Source organism: Propithecus coquereli, unplaced genomic scaffold, assembly GCF_000956105.1.
Source record: "Propithecus coquereli isolate 6110/MARCELLA unplaced genomic scaffold, Pcoq_1.0 Scaffold621, whole genome shotgun sequence".
NCBI lineage: Eukaryota > Metazoa > Chordata > Mammalia > Primates > Indriidae > Propithecus > Propithecus coquereli.
In genome coordinates, this window is record NW_012152186.1 from 625,510 (window position 1) to 643,057 (window position 17,548).

General features: G+C 66.5%; 1 protein-coding gene across 1 annotated transcript; it reads left to right on the forward strand.

Moving 5' to 3' along the window:
- The first annotated feature begins 184 nt into the window (after window positions 1-184).
- Window positions 185-17,393, forward strand: WDR90 (WD repeat domain 90). The gene is made up of 42 exons (XM_012659567.1): window positions 185-347; window positions 464-555; window positions 701-877; window positions 958-1,066; window positions 1,234-1,404; window positions 1,706-1,820; window positions 1,917-1,984; window positions 2,394-2,504; window positions 2,579-2,778; window positions 3,172-3,240; window positions 3,999-4,109; window positions 4,253-4,398; window positions 4,472-4,529; window positions 5,336-5,454; window positions 5,619-5,780; window positions 5,865-5,995; window positions 6,064-6,180; window positions 6,544-6,779; window positions 6,907-7,046; window positions 7,272-7,402; window positions 7,871-8,001; window positions 8,366-8,512; window positions 8,659-8,787; window positions 8,975-9,090; window positions 9,166-9,206; window positions 9,390-9,521; window positions 9,727-9,909; window positions 10,178-10,269; window positions 10,675-10,777; window positions 11,019-11,140; window positions 11,318-11,477; window positions 11,573-11,763; window positions 11,874-12,042; window positions 12,196-12,301; window positions 12,577-12,748; window positions 15,391-15,513; window positions 15,662-15,836; window positions 15,942-16,072; window positions 16,170-16,313; window positions 16,388-16,507; window positions 16,638-16,722; window positions 17,107-17,393. Exons 1-42 carry the CDS (start codon window positions 185-187, stop codon window positions 17,391-17,393), a joined length of 5,685 nt encoding a protein of 1,894 aa, XP_012515021.1.
- Window positions 17,394-17,548: the final 155 nt, after the last annotated feature.

Consider the following 17,548-nt stretch of genomic DNA (forward strand, 5'->3'; position numbering starts at 1 on the left):
CTGAGCTGGGGCGGGTGCCCGGCCGGTGCCCCGAAGCGTCTTGGCGCCGCGCGTGCACGCGGTCCCCGGGCGCCGCCATGACGGCGGAAGTGGCGCCGTTGCTAGGCGGCCGTTGCTAGGCGCCGCGCTGCGTGCCCTGCGTGGGGCGCGGCAGCAGAGGCGGGAAGCTCAAGCCGTGGGCGCCATGGCCCCGGGTAGCGCCGCGCGCGGGTCCAGGGGTTCGGCCGGGCTGGGGTGGGGCGAGCCGGAGTCCGGGCGGGCCGGGGCGGTGTCTCGGAGGTCCGGGGGTTCCCAGGGGTTCCGGGGGCGGCGGCCGGAGCGCGCAGCGGCCCTGCCTGGGCCCCGAGGTCAGAGCCCCAGCCTGGGCCCGCCGTCCGCCCGTGTTGCTGCTGGCGTTGCTGGCGGCGACACTGGGTGGCCCGCCCTGGGGCCGGCTCCTCACCCCTGGCGCCCGTCCCCGCAGCGTGGCAGCAGCCCTTCCTCAACGTCTTCAGACACTTCAAGGTGGACGAGTGGAAGCGGTCCACCAAGGAGGGGGACGTGGCCGTGGTCACGGTGCGTGGGCCGGGGGACCTGGCGGCAGGAGCCCAGCGCCCTTCCTGTCTACTGGGGACATCCCCGCACCGCCCGAGGGTCACCGGGTCGGTGCTTCTCGGGGTGCCACTGGCCCGTCAGTGGACGCGGGCTGCCGTCTCCCCAGGACAAGACCCTGAGGCGCAGCGTGTATCGCATCCGCGGCTCGGTCTCGGCCGGCAGCTACATCCAGCTCCCCAGGACCGGCACGCAGTCCCTGGGGCTGACGGGGCGGTACCTGTACGTGCTCTTCCGGCCCCTGCCCAGCAAGCACTTTGTCATCCACCTGGACGTGTCCACTGAGGTACGGAGCCCGGGTCTCGGGCTGCATAAGGGGGCCCGTGCCCCGTCCCCGCGTCTCCTCAAAGCCACTCCGCCCTGCAGGACAGCCAGGTCATCCGCATGTCTTTCTCCAGCCTGTTCAAGGAGTTCAAGTCCACAGCCACATGGCTTCAGTTCCCCTTTGTCTTCGAGGCCAGGACCTCCGGGAGAGGTGACACTGAACCTGGGGGCCCAGAGGCGATAGTGCTGGCCCAGCCAGGCTCTCGTGTGGCCAGCTGTGGCCAGCTGTCACAGCGACAGCTGGTGGGGCGTGGGTCACAACTGTGGGAGTCGGGCTGTCAAGAGGGGAGGTGCTGACCCTGAGTGCCCGTCCTGCAGACCTGGCGGGTGTGGCGCCCCCAGGCGCCCGCTGGACCTTCCTGCAGCTCGACCTGCAGGACATCCTTCTGCTCTACCTGAACCGCAGCTACAGCCACCTCAAGAGTGTCAGATTGTGCGCCAGCCTGCTGGTCAGAAATCTCTACACCAGTGACCTGTGCTTTGACCCAGGTGAGGGCCGCGTGCACACCCTGTGCTCAGTGGTAGCCGGCTGCCTTCCCAGCCTCTGTGCTGGTCTCCACTTCCTCGCCCCAAGTTAGTGCGGCAGAGGCCCAAGTCCCGGCACGTAATGAAGATGCCTGTGCCACGCGGTCTGGGAGCTCCGGCTTAGTGCAGCTGGAGGCCCGAGCCTCCCACCGCCACAGCAGCCCTGGGGTGGAGGTGGTGGGCGCCTGGTGTTGAGTCCCACCCGGGCCCAGGAAAAGTGGTTGGACAGGCTTCCCTTGATCTGGCATAAGCTTGTTCCTTGCAGCTGTCACTGTCACTGGGGCCCAGAGGGCCAAGCTGCCCGTCACTCCTGTGCCTCGAGAGATGGCGTTCCCAGTGCCCAAGGGGGAGAGTTGGTACAACCGCTATATCCACGTCCGGTGAGTGGCTCGGCCCCTCTCAAGGGAGACCTCGAATGCGCAGAGGGCAGGTGGGCCCTGGGCCCCCAGATGTTGACTCTTCATCCACCTGCCTAGATTTCCACGTGACAGCATGGAGGTGCCTCCAGGGCTGGTTCAGAAGAGCTGTTCTTCTTCAGAGGCAGGTGGGCCTGGGGTCAGAGTGGACCTAGGTTCAGGCCTGCAGGCACGTGCAGCTTGGTGGGAGGGGAGGATTGGGAGGGGACCCAGTGGTGTTGGAGTTGCAGCGGCATGTCCCCAGAGCAGCTCGCAGGCAGGCGCAGGGACCAGGGCAAGCCCGTGGCATGCAAACTCCCAAAACCATGTGGGAGGTCTGTTCACAGGGTGCCTGGGGGGTCCTAAGCTTCTGAGCTGGAAAAGGGGGCGTCGCAGGGCTGGGGTGGAGTTGAGCAGCAGTGTTGGTGTGGCTTCTCCCCTGCAGAGCAGGGGAGGCCGGGGAATGTTTGTGGCCTCCCCGGCCAGTGCCTCGCGGCCTCCTCCCAGGCACCTTGTGCACTGCTCAGCCAGTTACTGGGGCTCTTGGCTCCATTGCAGTCCCCCCGGGCCCTGTGCCACGGCTTCTTCCCTGCCTGGTGGCCGTCAGCAAACCCACACAGGACAGCGTGTCCCCCACGGTCCAGACACCCAGCCCCACAGCCGTGAGTGCCGCCTCCCCGCGAGACAGGGCTGGGACATGGTGGCCCCAGGGTGCTGGCGGACACTTGTACCCCCACGGTCCTGCCAGGCCCCTGAGGCACCCAGGCCCCTCCCAGAGGTCAGCCTGTCCTGCAAGTGCTCGGAGATCTCCAGCGTCCGTAGCCGAGAGCCCTCGGCCCAGATGGAGTCCGCCAACGTGGACATGGCTCCAGACAGTGTCCACATTTTTGCTCACGAGTCAGCTGTGGTGCCCGTGGCCCTCGAGGACACTGGCTCCCGAGAAGTGAGTGCCCATCCCAGAGCAGGCAGGGCTGGGCATGGTGCGCGGCCTGTGCCTGCCACGAGCTGCGTCGGAACAGACCGTCCTCTGATGGTCTCCTGTCATCAGCCTCCCGGCAGAAAGCAGAGCTGGCACGAGGCATCTTCGGGCAAGAATCTCTCTCGACAAAGAGTAAGGAAGAGCTTGTGCTCAGCCCCCAACTGTATCTGACGCCCCAGCCCCAGGTCGTCCGTGGGGGCCTTGGGTGCCAGGTGGGGGCAGGACCTGGGGTCCCCGGATCCCGGCAGTTTCATACCACGGAGCAGCCCATGTGGGGCCTTCCTGAGAGGCAGGGCCCAGCGCTGGGCGGGGCGGGGGCTGTGCCCTCCCGCAACTCACCTGCGTTCACCGTTGCAGCACTTCCTCCCGGACCCAATCCTGAGGCTCAAGGGGGTCATCGGCTTTGGGGGCCATAGCACCAAATGGGTGAGGGTCCCACACCGCGTCCAGGACGACTCTTGCTGGGTAGCGTGAGTGTCCGGGAAGACCCCGTGTAGCCCCGAGGCGGCTGCGTGGGTCCCCAGCTCCCTCAGGGTGCAGGGCCCTTTCCCCCGAAGACTTTGCTCGTTTCCCTTGGTCCTCGGATGCCCCCCTGCGCACGTCTGTGCGTTACCGCCTGGACCACCTGGGCTTCCGAGGCCATAGGTGTCTCCTGTTGGCTTGACGGAGCCCCAGGGGTCGGTTAAGGTGCCGGTTAAAATGCTCTCACTGACGTCTGTAGTTTCTGACAAGCACGGTCCAGCCACGTGGGGCCAGGTCGTGGGTGTGACCTTGGGTCCGTGATGGTGTTCCAGGGGAGGAAGAGCCCCACTTGGAGAAGGGGTGGCCTTGCCTCCCGCTCCCCACAGCCTGGGCGCCTGCCAGGCCCTCCTGGATGCAGGCTCTGAGCCTTTGGGGGCCGTTTGGTCTTTTGTTACCCAAAGCCCAGGGTTTCCTGCCCTGGAGCGGGGCTCGGGGGACGTGCGTGTGCATGTGCGTTGGCCCTTCTTTGCGCGCCTGCATCCTGCTGACTCGTGCGTGTCCGGGGTGGGGCGGGCGTGCACGCTCTCCTGCCCCTGGGTGACCGTGTTCAGGTGTGTGTGCCTGGCTGCCACCTGGGCTTGGGGGAGAGGACGCTGACTCCAGGCCACCAGGAGGGAGGGGCTGGGGCACCGCTGGTGACGTCAGCCCGGCCCCCGTGCCAGGCCCTGTGGACCAAGGACGGGGCGGCTGTCGTCTACCCCTGCCACGCGGCCGTCGTTGTCCTGCACGTCGACTCGGGGGAGCAGCGCGTCCTCCTCGGCCACACGGACAAGGTGGGTGCCGCCGGGCCAGGCTAGCACGCCTGCAGAACACCGGCACTGCCGCAGAGCAGCCCAGGCGGGGCTTTCCCGAGAGGCGGGGCTTTCCCGAGAGGCGGGGCCCGGCCTCGCGCTCCCCTCAGCCTCCGCCTCCCCAGGTCTCTGCCCTGGCGCTGGACGGGGGCAGCCTGCTGCTGGCCTCGGCCCAGGCGCGGCCCCCCTGCGTGGTGCGGCTCTGGGACTTCCAGACCGGGGCGTGCCTGTCCCTGCTCCGGAGCCCGATGCACGCAGTCAGCGCCCTCAGGTGGGCACGGGGTGTGCACGCTGGGGGCGAGGGACAGCCCGGGCGACGCTAACCGCCTCCTCCGCGTCCACAGCTTCTCCGACAGCGGGGCCCTTCTCTGCGGTGTCGGCAAGGACTGCCACGGGAGGACGGTAACAGGGCCCTGGCCCGGGGCGGGGGCAGTGTGCGGGGAGCGCCAGCCGAGTCCTTTTCTAAAAACGTACCTTTGTGCGTTTCTGTTTATTAAAGCAATGTGGGTTCTTCGTTTTAAAAAAAAGTCCGTTGGATCCGACGGGTTATGGGCAGAAATTTTGATTGGAAATAGGATCTCTGGGGGGAAAAAAGGAGAAAAATTTTAAAAAGCCCAAACGACTCTGGAAATGCCGGCCCTGTGTACCTGGGCTCTGCGCCCCGGTGTACGTTCCAGCGCCACGGGAAAGAACCGCGTGGCTCGCACCTCACACTTGAGCTTTTCGGTCCTTACGTGGCAGTCGTTGCTTTAAGCTGGTGTTTGAACGACTGGCCTGTTCTCTCTGGTGGTGTGTCCGGTGGTAAGATGGGGTCTTTGCACGGCAGCACCTCTGAAGTGGACCTGTGCGCGGGACTCCATGGCGTCTGGGCAGTGCTGCAGCATCCTCTTGTGTTGCCATGGGGACGCCTCTTAGATCCTTACCTGCCTTCCTCCTTGGGGGTCGTTGCACTTCCTGTCTCTGCCGGTGGGGCTGCGCGCCCAGTGTTGCTGGTTTCTGTGGACGCCCCAGAGCCGGCCGCGTCTCAGGGCACAGGCCAGTCTCCTTCACCAGAGCAGCCTGAGCTCGCAGAGGCTGACTTCCGCCAGAGAGCAGCCGCCGCCTGCTGTGGGCAGCTGGAACCCCAGCGAGGCGGGAGGACGCGCAGGGCGGGAGGACACGCAGGGCGGGGCATCTGCGCCCTGGAGCTCAGGGTGGGCTTGTCGCAGGTGGTGGTGGCCTGGGGCACAGGCCCGGCGGGCCTCGGCGACAAGGTAGCCGTTCTCGCGAAGGTGCGCACTGACTTCGACGTCCAAGCTTTCCGAGTCGCCTCCTTTGATGGAACCAGGTGCGTGGCGTGGCCAGCCCGTCTGCGGTGTCTGGGGGGCGCCCGTGCCCGGGGTGGGGGCTGAGCCCCTGTCCCCTGCCCTCAGTCACAGCCTGGGGACGTGCGTGTCTGTCTCGAGGGGTCGAGGGCCCTGGGCACGCTCACTGTGGCTTGCACACTCGCAGGATGGCATCGTGCGGGCAGGGCAGCGTGCGGCTGTGGCGGCTGCGCGGCGGGGTGCTGCGCTCCTGCGCCGTGGACCTTGGGGAGCACCGTGCGCTGCAGTTCACCGACCTGGCCTTCCAGCAGGCCCAGGACGGCTGCCAGGAGTCCTCGGCCCGAATGCTGTGAGCCCTGCCCTCCCCCCGCCAGCTCGGGGCCCCGCCCCGCCCCCCGCTGGACCCCACCTCACCTGTGCCTCCTGGGGGCAGGTACGTGTGCAGCCGCAGCGGCCACGTCCTGGAGATCGACCCCCAGCGCAGGGCCGTGCGGCACGCCCGCTGCCTGCTGCCCACGCAGACCTCCAGCGGCCCCCAGCCACAGAAGCAGACCCTTGGCTCAGGTAGGGGTGCCCCCTGCGTCGGGGGGTGGCATCGATGCTGAGGCACTGACCTCCCCCCGGCCCCCCAGGCCCCGGCATCGCCATCAGCAGCCTCAGCATGTCCCCGGCCCTGTGCGCCGTGGGCTCCGAGGACGGCTACCTGCGGCTCTGGCCCCTGGACTTCTCCTCGGTGCTCCTGGAGGCGGGTGAGGCTGCATCTGCTCTTGGCCTGGGGGAGCATCCGCTGGGGGGCTCGTGTGGAGTGGGGGCAGGGCCTGGGCTGGACAGGGCGTCACAAGGCCAAGGGGCTGTGCCCCGAGCCCAGGGCCCACCACTGCCAGGACTGCCTGTGCGCTGGCTTCACACACGGCCGGGAGCAGCAGGTGGTGGGCAAGGCCCCCTCACAGCCCTGGGCCCCGCCTGGCCTGGAGCGGTGGTCTCAGGGAGCTGCCTCTCCCAGCCTGTGGGGTCCAGAAGGAGGAAATGGATCTGTCTGTGTCTTGGGGACCCAGATGCCCGAGCAGCAGGGAACTGCCTGGGGTCAGCTCTGGTGACCCTCCCACCCACAGAGCACGAGGGCCCCGTCAGCTCCGTTTGCGTCAGCCCCAACGGTTTTCGCGTGCTGTCTGCCACCTCCACGGGCTACCTGGGCTTCCTGGACGTCGCGTCACGGGAGTACAGCGTGCTGGCCCGCGCCCACACGGCCCCGGTGTTGGCTTTCTCCACGGAGCGGAGCCGTGGGCAGCTGGCCACCGTGTCCCAGGACCGCACTGTCCGTGTCTGGGACCTGGTCACCCTGCGACAGGTGGGGCGTGGTGGGGGCAGGGAGGGCGAGGGGGCCCGAGGCCATGCCCTGGGGGCCCCCCCGGAGAGCCCTCACCCCCGGGGCTCTCGTGGCCCCCGCCCCCTCCTCGCCAGCCTCTGCCCTGCAGCTCTATGACTTCACGTCACCCAGCGAGGCCCCGTGCGCCATCACCTTCCACCCCACGCGGCCAGCCTTCTTCTGTGGCTTCAGCAGCGGGGCCGTCCGCGCCTTCAGCCTGGAGGCCGCCGAGGTCCTGGTGGAGCACACGTGGGTGCCTTGCCAGCCACCAGTCCTCGGGGGCCTGGGCTGCACAGAGACCCCGCAGTGGAAGCCAGGGTGGGGCGGTTGTTGGATCCCTGGGGGCGTGTTCGCTGGGCAGGGGAGGTCACCTGCAGGAAGGCAGTGCTGCCCAAAGCCAGGCCAGGTGGCTGGAGGGCTGGGAACAGTGTGGCTCCCAGGGCTGAGGCCAGGGGCCATCCATGTCTGCCGCAGGTGTCCCCGAGGAGCCATCACGGGCCTGGCTGTCACTCCCGACGGCAACCTCCTGTTCAGCTCCTGTTCTCAGGGCAGCCTGGCCCAGTACAGCTGCGCCGGGCCCCAGTGCCGCGTTCGGCGTGTGGCAGGTCAGGCCCATCTCCGAGGGCTGGGGTGGCCCTGGATCTGTGAAACTCGGGGCTCGGGCCCTAGTCCGCTGGCCAAGTCCTGTGTGGGGCTCTGCAGCTGCCTTCAGTAGCCTCGTCCAGACCCAGGGGAGAGTGTGGTTTCAGGGCTCTCCAGCCCCCCAAAGCCAGAGGCTCGCTGAGCTCTGTGCCCTGGAGGAGCTGCAGGGCCCTAGCGCCAAGACAGCAGGTGGGGTCAGGCCCAGCCTAAGCGCATCTGCTCTGTCCACGGCCACCGAGACTCGGCCGGCCAGTAGTCACTCCTCACCCACAAGGACTCCCAGAACCCCTGGTGGTACCTGGTGCTTGGCGGCATCTGGCTCCTACGCCCACGCCCTGTGGATGCCGAGGGACCTGCTTCCCTGGCTGGTGTTTGCTGAAGGGCGCAGCAGGCCCCCCCAACCCAGCTGACCCCCGCCCTGTGTGCCGCAGCCGACGTGGTGTGCCCGGATGCCCACCCGAGCCTCAGCACCCTGGCGGTCAGCGGGGACAGCCGCCTGCTGGCCTTCGTGGGCCCCTCCAAGTGCACGGTGACCGTCATGGACCCGGCCTCCCTGGACGAGGTGAGTCAGCGGGACCTCCCGCTCCGGGCTGGGTGGGCCTGGCCAGGCTGGCGGAGGAGCCGGGTCCGTATTCTTCATTCTGGCTGCCGCGAGGCCCTCCCCAGCCTGTGGGGGGCACGAGGGGCCGAGGCAGGCGGGAGGCCGCGGTCGCTCAGCAGCGGGACCCGGGAGCCATTGCAGCTCCTGGGCACAGAGGGCAGCTCAGCCGCGGTGGCGCTGGGGCCGGCCTGGCTCCCCCAGGGGAGGGCAGGTGCTGTGGGTGTCAGGTGAGCGTCCCCAAGGCCGCCTCCCTCCCGAGCCTGGCTCTGGGTGGCACTGGGTCTGCTGGGAGGTCCAGACCCACGGCCACCTGCTGTCCCTCCAGCTGCTGCGGGTCGACGTCAGCACCCCGGACCTGGACTCCGCCATGGCCGTCTGCTTCGGCCCCACATCCCTGGGCCACCTGCTGGTGTCCATGTCGTCCGGCAGAGTCGTGGTGCTGGATGCCATGTCAGGGCGCACTGTCCGGGAGGTGAGCTACGGCCCCAGCCTGCCCTTCCCTTTCCTGCGTCCCTGTGCCTGCAGCCCTTCCGCGGGGCTGGGGCTGCCTCGCCACACCCGGCCAGGAGGGGAGGCTTCTGGGCCGCTGGCCGGCCCCGCAAGAGCTCTCTGTCGCAGCTGTGCGGCGTCCACCCCGTGGCCTGCCCCTCCCTGGCCCTCAGCGAGGACGCCCGCTTGCTGCTGACGGCCGCCGGCCGGACCGTCACCGTGTGGGACTACTCGGCACAGCGCAGCCCCGGCTCCCAGGTGTGTGGGGGATGGGGAGTGGAGGGCGACCCCCGGGACCCTCTGCCTGCTGGGACCCAGGGCTGCATGGCGCCTCTTGCTCTGCCCAGTCCCGCGGGTCTGGGGCTCGTGCCAGACCTGGGTGTGGCGAGCACAGTGTCCACAGCCACACCTCGGGTCCCTGCACGTGACACCTGTTTGCCCCCAGGTGTACATCGGCCACTCAGAGCCCGTGCAGGCTGTGGCCTTCACCCCCGACCAGCAGCAGGTCCTCAGCGTGGGGGATGCCATCTTCCTCTGGGACATCGTGGCCACCTCTGAGAGGCAAGTGTCTGTCCTGGACTGTGTCTGCCCAGGCCTCCTGCTGGGCCCCCTGACATCTCCTCCTTGCCCCTTCAGTGACCGGAGCTTGTCCAGCGCCCCCCCAGCCTGTGAGGCCGGTGAGTGGCCCGTGCTCAGCTGGAGGGGGCGGGTGTGGAAATGCCGGCAGGTGTCGTGCTGACCCCTGGGGCTGGTTCTGTGGCCACCTTGGGCCTTGTGGCCCTCCTGCCTTTCCCAAGCTGGGGAGCCTGGCCACTCCCCCGTGCCGGCCTTGGCCCTGAGCGTGGCTCCTTCATCCCTAGGCCCGGGCCCACGACAGCTGGAGGACGCAGCATCTGGGGCCAGCGGGCTCCCTCGGCCACAGGTGCCTGTGCCATGGCAGGCCCCCCCACCGCGGCCAGGCGTCCATGCCGGGCCCCTCGAGGGCGGCGATGGTGAGGGGCAGGGGTCCTGGGGGTTCCGGGAGGGCACGGGGCCCGAGGTGTGAGGTCCTGGGGGGTCCTGGAGATCACGGGGCTAAACTGCGGCGTGCACCTGTGCATGTCCAGCTCTGGGGTGTGGGTGCCGTCACCTCCCGCTGGTGGAGGCACGGGTGGGGTCAGGGACTGGGGCTCCTGTTTTCTTCCCACTGCCCTGTAGGCGCACTCTCCATGTCAGATGACGAAGGACCCTGCGAGAAAAGCCATAGCCCCGAGGGGCTTCGCCAGGCCCCAGGCCCACCCGTGCTGGAGGAGGAGGCCGGCGCGGCTGGAGATGGGGTCTGGGGGGCTGCAGGTGGCTCCCGGGAGCTGGCCATGCCGGCCTCTCCCCGCGGCTGCCCCAGTGAGTAGTGGAGGGCAGGGAGGACCCACTGGTGACGGGGTGGCATCCCAGTGAAGGGGCCGGGGCTGCCCCGATAGGCGGGGTGTCCCTACAGTGAGGCAAGGCCGCCTCCAGGGTGCACGGCGAGTATGGGGTCCCCGTGGGGGTGGGACGCAGCTCACCTGTATGCAGTTCTCCCTGCCCAGCAAGGCGGGGTGACTGCGGTGGGGCGTCTCTGAAGGGTTGCCGGGCGGTTCCACGTCATGCGGTTTCTCCTCCTCCCTGCCAGGTATGCGGAGCACCAGGAAGGGGGCTGCCCAGCCCAGCGCCCACCTGGGTTCCTACGAGCACTTCCCGGCATCCCACACGACACCTGCCAAGGTCTGCCGCGGCCCCCACCCTGAGGCGGGGTGGCTTCCAGGAGCCCTCTTCTCCCCAGTGGGTGTGGGGCCTTCTCCACGTTCCCTGGGGTCCCAGGGCTGTCTTTGGTCTCCAAAACAGACAGTGCTCTGGGCCTCCGGGACCTGTCACCCCTCCGCCCTGCACCCAGGCGCCTGCCATCACGCCAGCGTCCTACAGACGCCGCCTACTCCCCTCACCTGGCAGGTGCCCTCCCTGAGAGCCCTGGCCTTGTGCCCCTCCCTGGCTCCAGCCTCCCACCCTGCTTCCCTGTCCCGTCCCAGCTGCCCTCCCCGCTGGCCTGGGTGTGCCCCCGGCAGCCGCCCGAGTGCAGGCTCCGGGGCCCAGGCCGGGCCGGGCACCAGCGCCAGGCCTGCTTTCTTGCAGAGCGTCTCCTCCCCCGCCGCCAGCAGCGCGCATCTGCGTCTGAAGGCCGTCCTGGGCTACAGCGGGAGCGGGCGGGCCAACATGGTCTGGAGGCCAGACACAGGTGGGAGCCAGGCCCTGCTCTGCACCCAGCCAAGAAGCCGCTGGGCGGGGCCCACTCTGCCCACTGAGGCTGGGCCCAGGGGCCAGACCAGCCGCAGCCATCAGTTGGGGGCGCTGTGTTCTCCCAGTGTCCTAGCGCACCTAGCCTGTGAGCCTCGTGCCTGCTAGGTGAGGGGGACGACGTGACCTCTCAAGACCCTTGCCCTGGCACGGCCTCCAGGCGCCCACCTCCCTGCCCACAGGCTTCTTCGCCTACACGTGCGGCCGCCTGGTAGTGGTGGAGGACCTGCACTCCGGCGCCCAGCAGCACTGGCTCGGCCACCCCGAGGAGATCTCCACGCTGGCCCTCAGCCACGACGCCCAGGTGCCCCCCTTGGGTCGGCCACCTCCACGCCAGGTCACCATGTGCCGTGGGCCGGCTCCTGGGCCGCTGCTGGCTCTTGCTACCAGAGGCAGCACAGGCAACCCCGCCTCCTCCACACAGAGCCGGGGGCCAGCTGGCCATGCCCTGCCCTCCGACCGCCTGCCTTCCTGCTGCCAGGTCCTGGTTTCTGCCTCGGGCCGCGGCCGTGCGGCTGCCCACTGTCAGATCCGCGTCTGGGACGTGTCTGGGGGCCTCTGCCAGCACCTCCTTTCTCACCACGACGCCGCCGTCCAGGCCCTGGCCTTCTCGCCGGACGACAGACTCCTGGTCACGCTGGGTCAGCTGGCGGGGCAGTCGGAGGGTGGGAGCTTCTCTGGGACCCCTGGGAGGCTGGACCCGTGTCTCTGACACGGTGCCCATGGGACTCCCCAGGGGACTGCGGCGACGGCACCCTTGCCCTGTGGAGCACGGCCACCTACGACCTCGTGTGCTCCACCCGCCTCCTGGAGCCGGTGCACGGCGTGGCCTTCAACCCCTGGGACGCCGACCAGCTCGCGTGCTTGGGGCAGGGTGCCGTCAGCTTCTGGCTCTTGCAGCAGCATGAGGCGGACATCAGCCTCCAGGTGCTGGGCCACCGGGTCAGGTGCTCAAGTTCGGAGGCGGTTTTGGGGGATGAAGTCTGACTGGGCCCCCAGAACATCGCTGACCCGTGGCCACCCTCATGCCCTGCCAGGTGCACCGAGAACTAGTCCCCGAGGCAGTGGGGGCGGGCGAGCTGACCTCGCTCTGCTATGGGCCCCTCCCCCTGCTCTACTGCGGCTCCAGCTCTGGCCAGGTCTGTGTCTGGGACGCACGTGCAGGCCGCTGCTTCCTGGCCTGGGAGGCGGACGACGGCGAGATTGGTGGGTGCCCAGCCGAGGCCTTGTGGTTTCTTGATGGCTCAGGACTGTCGTCCCAGCCGGGGCAGTGGGATCTGGTCTCGAGTCCCGGGCTCCAGGCCATCCTGTGGCCCGGGGCGTCTGGAGAAGGCCGCTCAGGCCCCTTGCTGCCCCCAGGCGTGCTGCTGTGCTCGGGCTCCAGGCTGATCAGTGGCAGCGGTGCGAGGCGTCTGCGCCTGTGGGCCGTGGGGACCGTGCCAGAGCTGAGACTCAGGAGTGCCAGGTGGGCTGCCCTGGGGCCTCCACTCCGCCCTGTCCCCGCGTGGCCCGGCCGCAGACTGGTGCAGGTGTCCCTGACTGGGAGCCCACAAGCCAGCACACTGCCCTCTGGTGGTGTCCTCAGCCGGCCCCTCCGTGGGGACGTGCTTGGACGTGATCTGGGCCCACAGGGCACAGACCCTGGCTGGGGGCAGGCCCAGAAGCCCCCCAGCCCGGAGAGCACTGCCGGGCTCCACGACCTGCCTGGAGACCTGCTGTCTGCTGCTCCCCCACCCGCAGGTCTGGTTCTGTGTTCATGGAGCACGAGCTCAGCCTGGACGGGGGTGTCGTGAGCGCCAGCTTCGATGACAGCATGGACATGGGCGTGGTGGGCACCACGGCCGGCACGCTCTGGTACGTCAGCTGGGCCGAAGGCGCCAGCACCCGCCTCGTCAGCGGCCACAGGAGCAAGGTGAGGCCGCTGGGGCCGTGCGGAAGACGTCTTGGGGTTGCCAGCCTGGGCGAGGCAGGGAGGCAAGTGTCTGCGGCACCCTCCCTGCCGGCCACCTCCGGCCCCGCCCACTGGGGTTTCCGCGTCTGGCCGTCTCAGCGGCTCACAAGTAACTGCTTCAGGCATTCCCAGGACAGGGACTCCCGGATGCACGTGGATCCCTGGATGTCATCCGTGGTCTGGCACGGGGTCCTGTGAGTGTCCACGTGAGGGAGTCCCACAGCCCACCGCGCAGGTCTCTAGCTCCTTCCCGTCCTCCCCGTCACTTTCTGTCCCCAGTAACATACATACTCGCTGGGGAGACGTTGTCCGTCTCTGCACCTCCACAGACTGGCCTTGCTGATGCGGTCCTGTGGGACAGGTTCTGGCCGGGTGTGGCTCAGGGCTGGACCAGGTTCTGGTCAGGCTCTGGTCATGTCCGGGCCAGGTTCTAGTCGGGTCTAGGTCACGGCTGGGCCGGTCCCGCTGCCCCCTGGTGGCGGAGCTGTCTCCCTGGAGCACGTGGGCCGCTGGCAGCTGAGTGACGGTTCCCCTGGGCCCGTGGCTTCTGTGGGGCTGCAGAGGGTGGCCTGAGTCCCTGGTTCCTCTCTTGCTGCCCAGCCTTGGGGAGACGCAGCCTCAGCAGCTCTCGGTCTCCCGAGGCACAGCTGGGGTCGGAGTGGCAGGAGAGGAGCTGGATTTTTGCCCCATGGGACCAGGTTGCCAAGTATTGGATTGGCCCCCAGCACCTAGCAACAGCAGCAGTGAGTCACTTTTTCTGTTGAGACAGGGTCTCACTCTGTCGCCCAGGCTGGAGTGCAGTGGAATGATCACAGCTCACGACAGCCTCCACCTCCTGGGCTCAAGTGATCCTCCTGCCTCAGCCTCCCAAAGTGCTGGGATCACAGGCGCCACCACTGTGCCCGGCTGAGTTTTCCTGTTCGAGTGTGTTTAAGAACTGTCCGTGCACGTTGTCTGGGTTCCACCTCCCTGTGGCTCATTGTTTCCTTTGCTGCTCATAGAATCCTGTCTTCAGTGGGAGGCTGAGGTGACGCTTTATTTTTTTTAGGAATCTGTGTTTATTTATTTGAATGTAATGGTAGAAATTTGAGTTTGAAATGAGCTAGGATTATTTATCTTTTATCTTTGGTGGTCGACCTATTGCGATATAATTTACACACCACACACTTGGTCGATTTAAAGTCAATGGCTTTTAGTTTCTTCAACAAAGTTGTGCAACCTTCACCACACTCAATTTTAGAGCATTTTCATCCCATTTGCCGGCCCCTGGCAACCACCGATTCGCCTCCCGTCCCCATGGATTTGACGCATCCTGTACATTCCACACGCATGCACTCCTCCGTCTCCTCTCCCTGAGCACGTGTTTCCCAGGTCCACCACGTGGTGGCACGCATCAGCGCCTCATTGCTCTGTGGCTGAATCACACTCCACTGTGTGGACAGACCACCTTTTGTTTTTCTACACACCAGGCCATGGAAATTTGAGTCCTGAGTCCTTGACCTGAGCTGGTGGCCACTGGTGGCTTCCCAGTGCTGTGACAATGGGCTCAGGCTGTGCAGGTCTGCCCAATACTGGACTTGGCTGAGTCTTTGCAGAGCCTGGGGCCCCTCCAGTGGGAAATGGACTTAGAGGTCCTGGTCCAAGTCCCAGGGGCCATTACCACTCAGCTGAACTGAGCCAAGTAATTTTTTTTTTTTTTTTTAAGACAGAGTCTCACTGTGTTGCCCGGGCTAGAGTGGCATGGCGTCAGCCTAGCTCACAGCAACCTCAACCTCCTGGGCTCAAGCGATCCTCCTGCCTCAGCCTCCCGAGTAGCTGGGACTACAGGCATGTGCCACCATGCCCAGCTAATTTTTTCTATATATTTTTAGTTGTCTGATTAATTTCTATTTTTAGTAGAGACGGGGTCTTTCGAACTCCTGAGCTCAAACAATCCGCCCGCCTCAGCCTCCCAGAGAGCTAGGATTACAGGCGTGAGCCACCGCGCCCGGCCCAAGTAATTTTTTTAAAGATGAAATGCGTTGTGTTCACACTAACACTTGAAATTCCAATTCAGTACTAGGTTGTTTTGTCTAACATCATTGCTGTTTGGTATCTCCTTTCTCCTGCACCGAGTATCCCGGTTCTCAGCAGTGCCTATGTAGTGACCCATCCGCTTTTCCCCTGGTGTGCACACAACAATCTCAGGAAAAAAACTCCACGATACGACCACCACCAACGGGACAGCTGGATACAGCTAGGGTGTCTTTTTGTGCTTTTGACCTTCAGTCTGCAGCCGTCTAGGGACACATGGTCACGTTGCCGCATATTAGATGCTATCAGAACAGCTTTGTGGAATCCCACCCAGTTTGACCGACGGGTGGGCTGCTTTTGCTTGGGATTCGCCTAGGTCTGGTGGGGATTGCGTGGAGGTCAGGAGTGTTTCCTTACATATGGAGCTGGCTGGGGCTGCGTGGCCTGGGCGGGGACAGACGCTCTTATCTGGACATCCTGGCCCTGGAGGCTGGGATGGGAAAGACCTGTGTCCCTTCCTCTGGCCAAGGGCCATGCGGGCTCAGGTAGGGCTAGCTGGGTGCCCCTCAGCCCAGCTGTGGGTTCCGCAGGTGAATGAAGTGGTCTTCAGCCCCAGTGAGTCCCACTGTGCCACCTGCGGTGAGGATGGGAGTGTGCGGGTGTGGTCCCTGGCCAGCCTGGAGCTGGTCATCCAGTTCCAGGTGCTGAACCAGGTAGGTGGTGTGCGGGGCCTGGGGGTGCATGCTCGGTGCCCCCTGTGTGCTGAAGGCTCAGGAAGCTGAGTCCTCCTCTGGCCTCGCGGTGTGCCCACATTGGCCCCTCCCTGGGGGAGGGCTGATGTTCCCCGCCTTGGGCCCCCAGAGTTGCCTCTGCCTTGCATGGAGCCCCCCATCCTGTGGACGCCCAGAGCAGCAGCGGCTGGCGGCGGGCTACGGCGACGGCACGCTGCGCCTCTTCAGCGTCTCCCGGACAGCCTTGGAGCTGAAGATGCGCCCTCACCCGTCCGCGCTGACGGCTGTCGCCTTCTCCACTGACGGTGAGGAGTTAGGCGTGTAGGTGATGCCACCTTCCCCACCTGGCCCAGGTCAGCTCTCCAGGCTGGGGGCTCACGGGGTGACGGCATGGTCCCCACCCGGCCCAGGTCAGACCGTCCTCTCTGGAGACAAGGATGGGCTGGTGGCTGTGAGCCGCCCTTGCACGGGGATGACCTTCCGTGTGCTGAGCGACCACCGGGGTGCCCCGATCTCCACTATCCAGGTCACAAGGAAAGAGGTGAGGCGGCCTCCAGAGCTGGGGTGGGGGTTGGGGTGCTGGCACATGGGTGGGGCAGAGCTGGGCAGAAGGGACCTCTCAGACCTCACCCCACCAGTATGGAGACTTAGGGGTCCAGGGCACGGACCTGTGGCTGGCTGCCAGCGGGGACCGGCGGGTCAGCGTCTGGGCCTCCGACTGGCGGTGGAACCACTGTGAGCTCCTAGACTGGCTGAGTTTCCCAATGACTGCTGCCCTGGAGGTAAGACGATCCCAGTGGTGCTGTGGGTGGGGACAGTGCTGCCCCCACCCACAGCCTACTGCACCTCCCCACAGACACAGGGCCACCTGCTGCCCGCCCTCGCTGCCTTCTGTCCCTGGGACAGGCTGCTGCTGGTGCACGTGGGCCTTGGTGTGCACAAGGAGGTGATCGTCTACAGCCTCCGCCAGAAGCAGGTGCGCACACCCTGCCCGCCTGGCACTGGAGCCCCAGGACCCAGGGTCGTGGAGGGAGGGTCCCAGGGCAGGGGAGCCTGGAGTGACCCTGAGCCCAGAGGCCCCAGAGCCTCCTGCGTGCTGCCCACAGGTGGTGGAGAGGATATCGCTGCCTTTCTTTGCCATATCCCTGAGCCTGTCCCCGGGGGCCCACCTCATGGCCATTGGCTTCGCTGGTAAGTGCTGGTGGGTGTGGACTCGGGCTGTCTGGGGTGGGACTGAGAGGGCTCACCTGTGCCCCCCTTCGAGACATGCGCCTCACCTCCGTGCCTCGGGCTTGGAGTGGGTCAGGGATGCCAGGACCAGGAGCTGCGAGTGAGGTGCCGAACATGGGGCCCAGCACGGGGGCCTGAGTGGAGGAGCAGCAGGACTCCAAGGAGGGACTCGCAGGCTCCGGGTGGGAGACACCTTGGCTCTGATGGGCACCCTCAGCTCTGCTGACCGTGTCCCAGCTGCAGCAGGCCCTGGGCTGCGGGTAGCACAGCCCTGACCCATCAGCACAGGCTCCCCCATGCCCGTGGGCCACCTGGCCCCGGCCACCCTGTGCTGTCTGCCCGCAGAGTGCATGCTGAGGCTGGTGGACTGCGCGCTGGGGACTGCCCAGGACTTCGCCGGCCATGGCGATGCGGTTCACCTGTGCAGGTTCACCCCGTCCGCCAGGCTGCTCTTCACAGTGGCCCACAACGAGATCCTGGTGTGGGAGGTCGCCAGCCACTGGGCTGCAGACCACAGTGTCGGCTGCTCCGGGCCACACCAGGCACCTCGACAGAGGTTTGGCCCAGAAGCCGGATTGTCGATGGCCTCGTGTCAGGACAGGATGGCTGGGACAGGCCAGGACTCCGTGTAAATCGTCAGGACCAAGCTGTTGTGAATTTGGGCAACTTGAAGATACTTAAAATACCTGTTGGCTTTTCACCTAAGGAGTTTTTAATGTTTCCACCTGTAGGTTAAATAAACGTGTGCATTTATTGTTTTACTACTGCACCGCTGCATTGGAAGTCC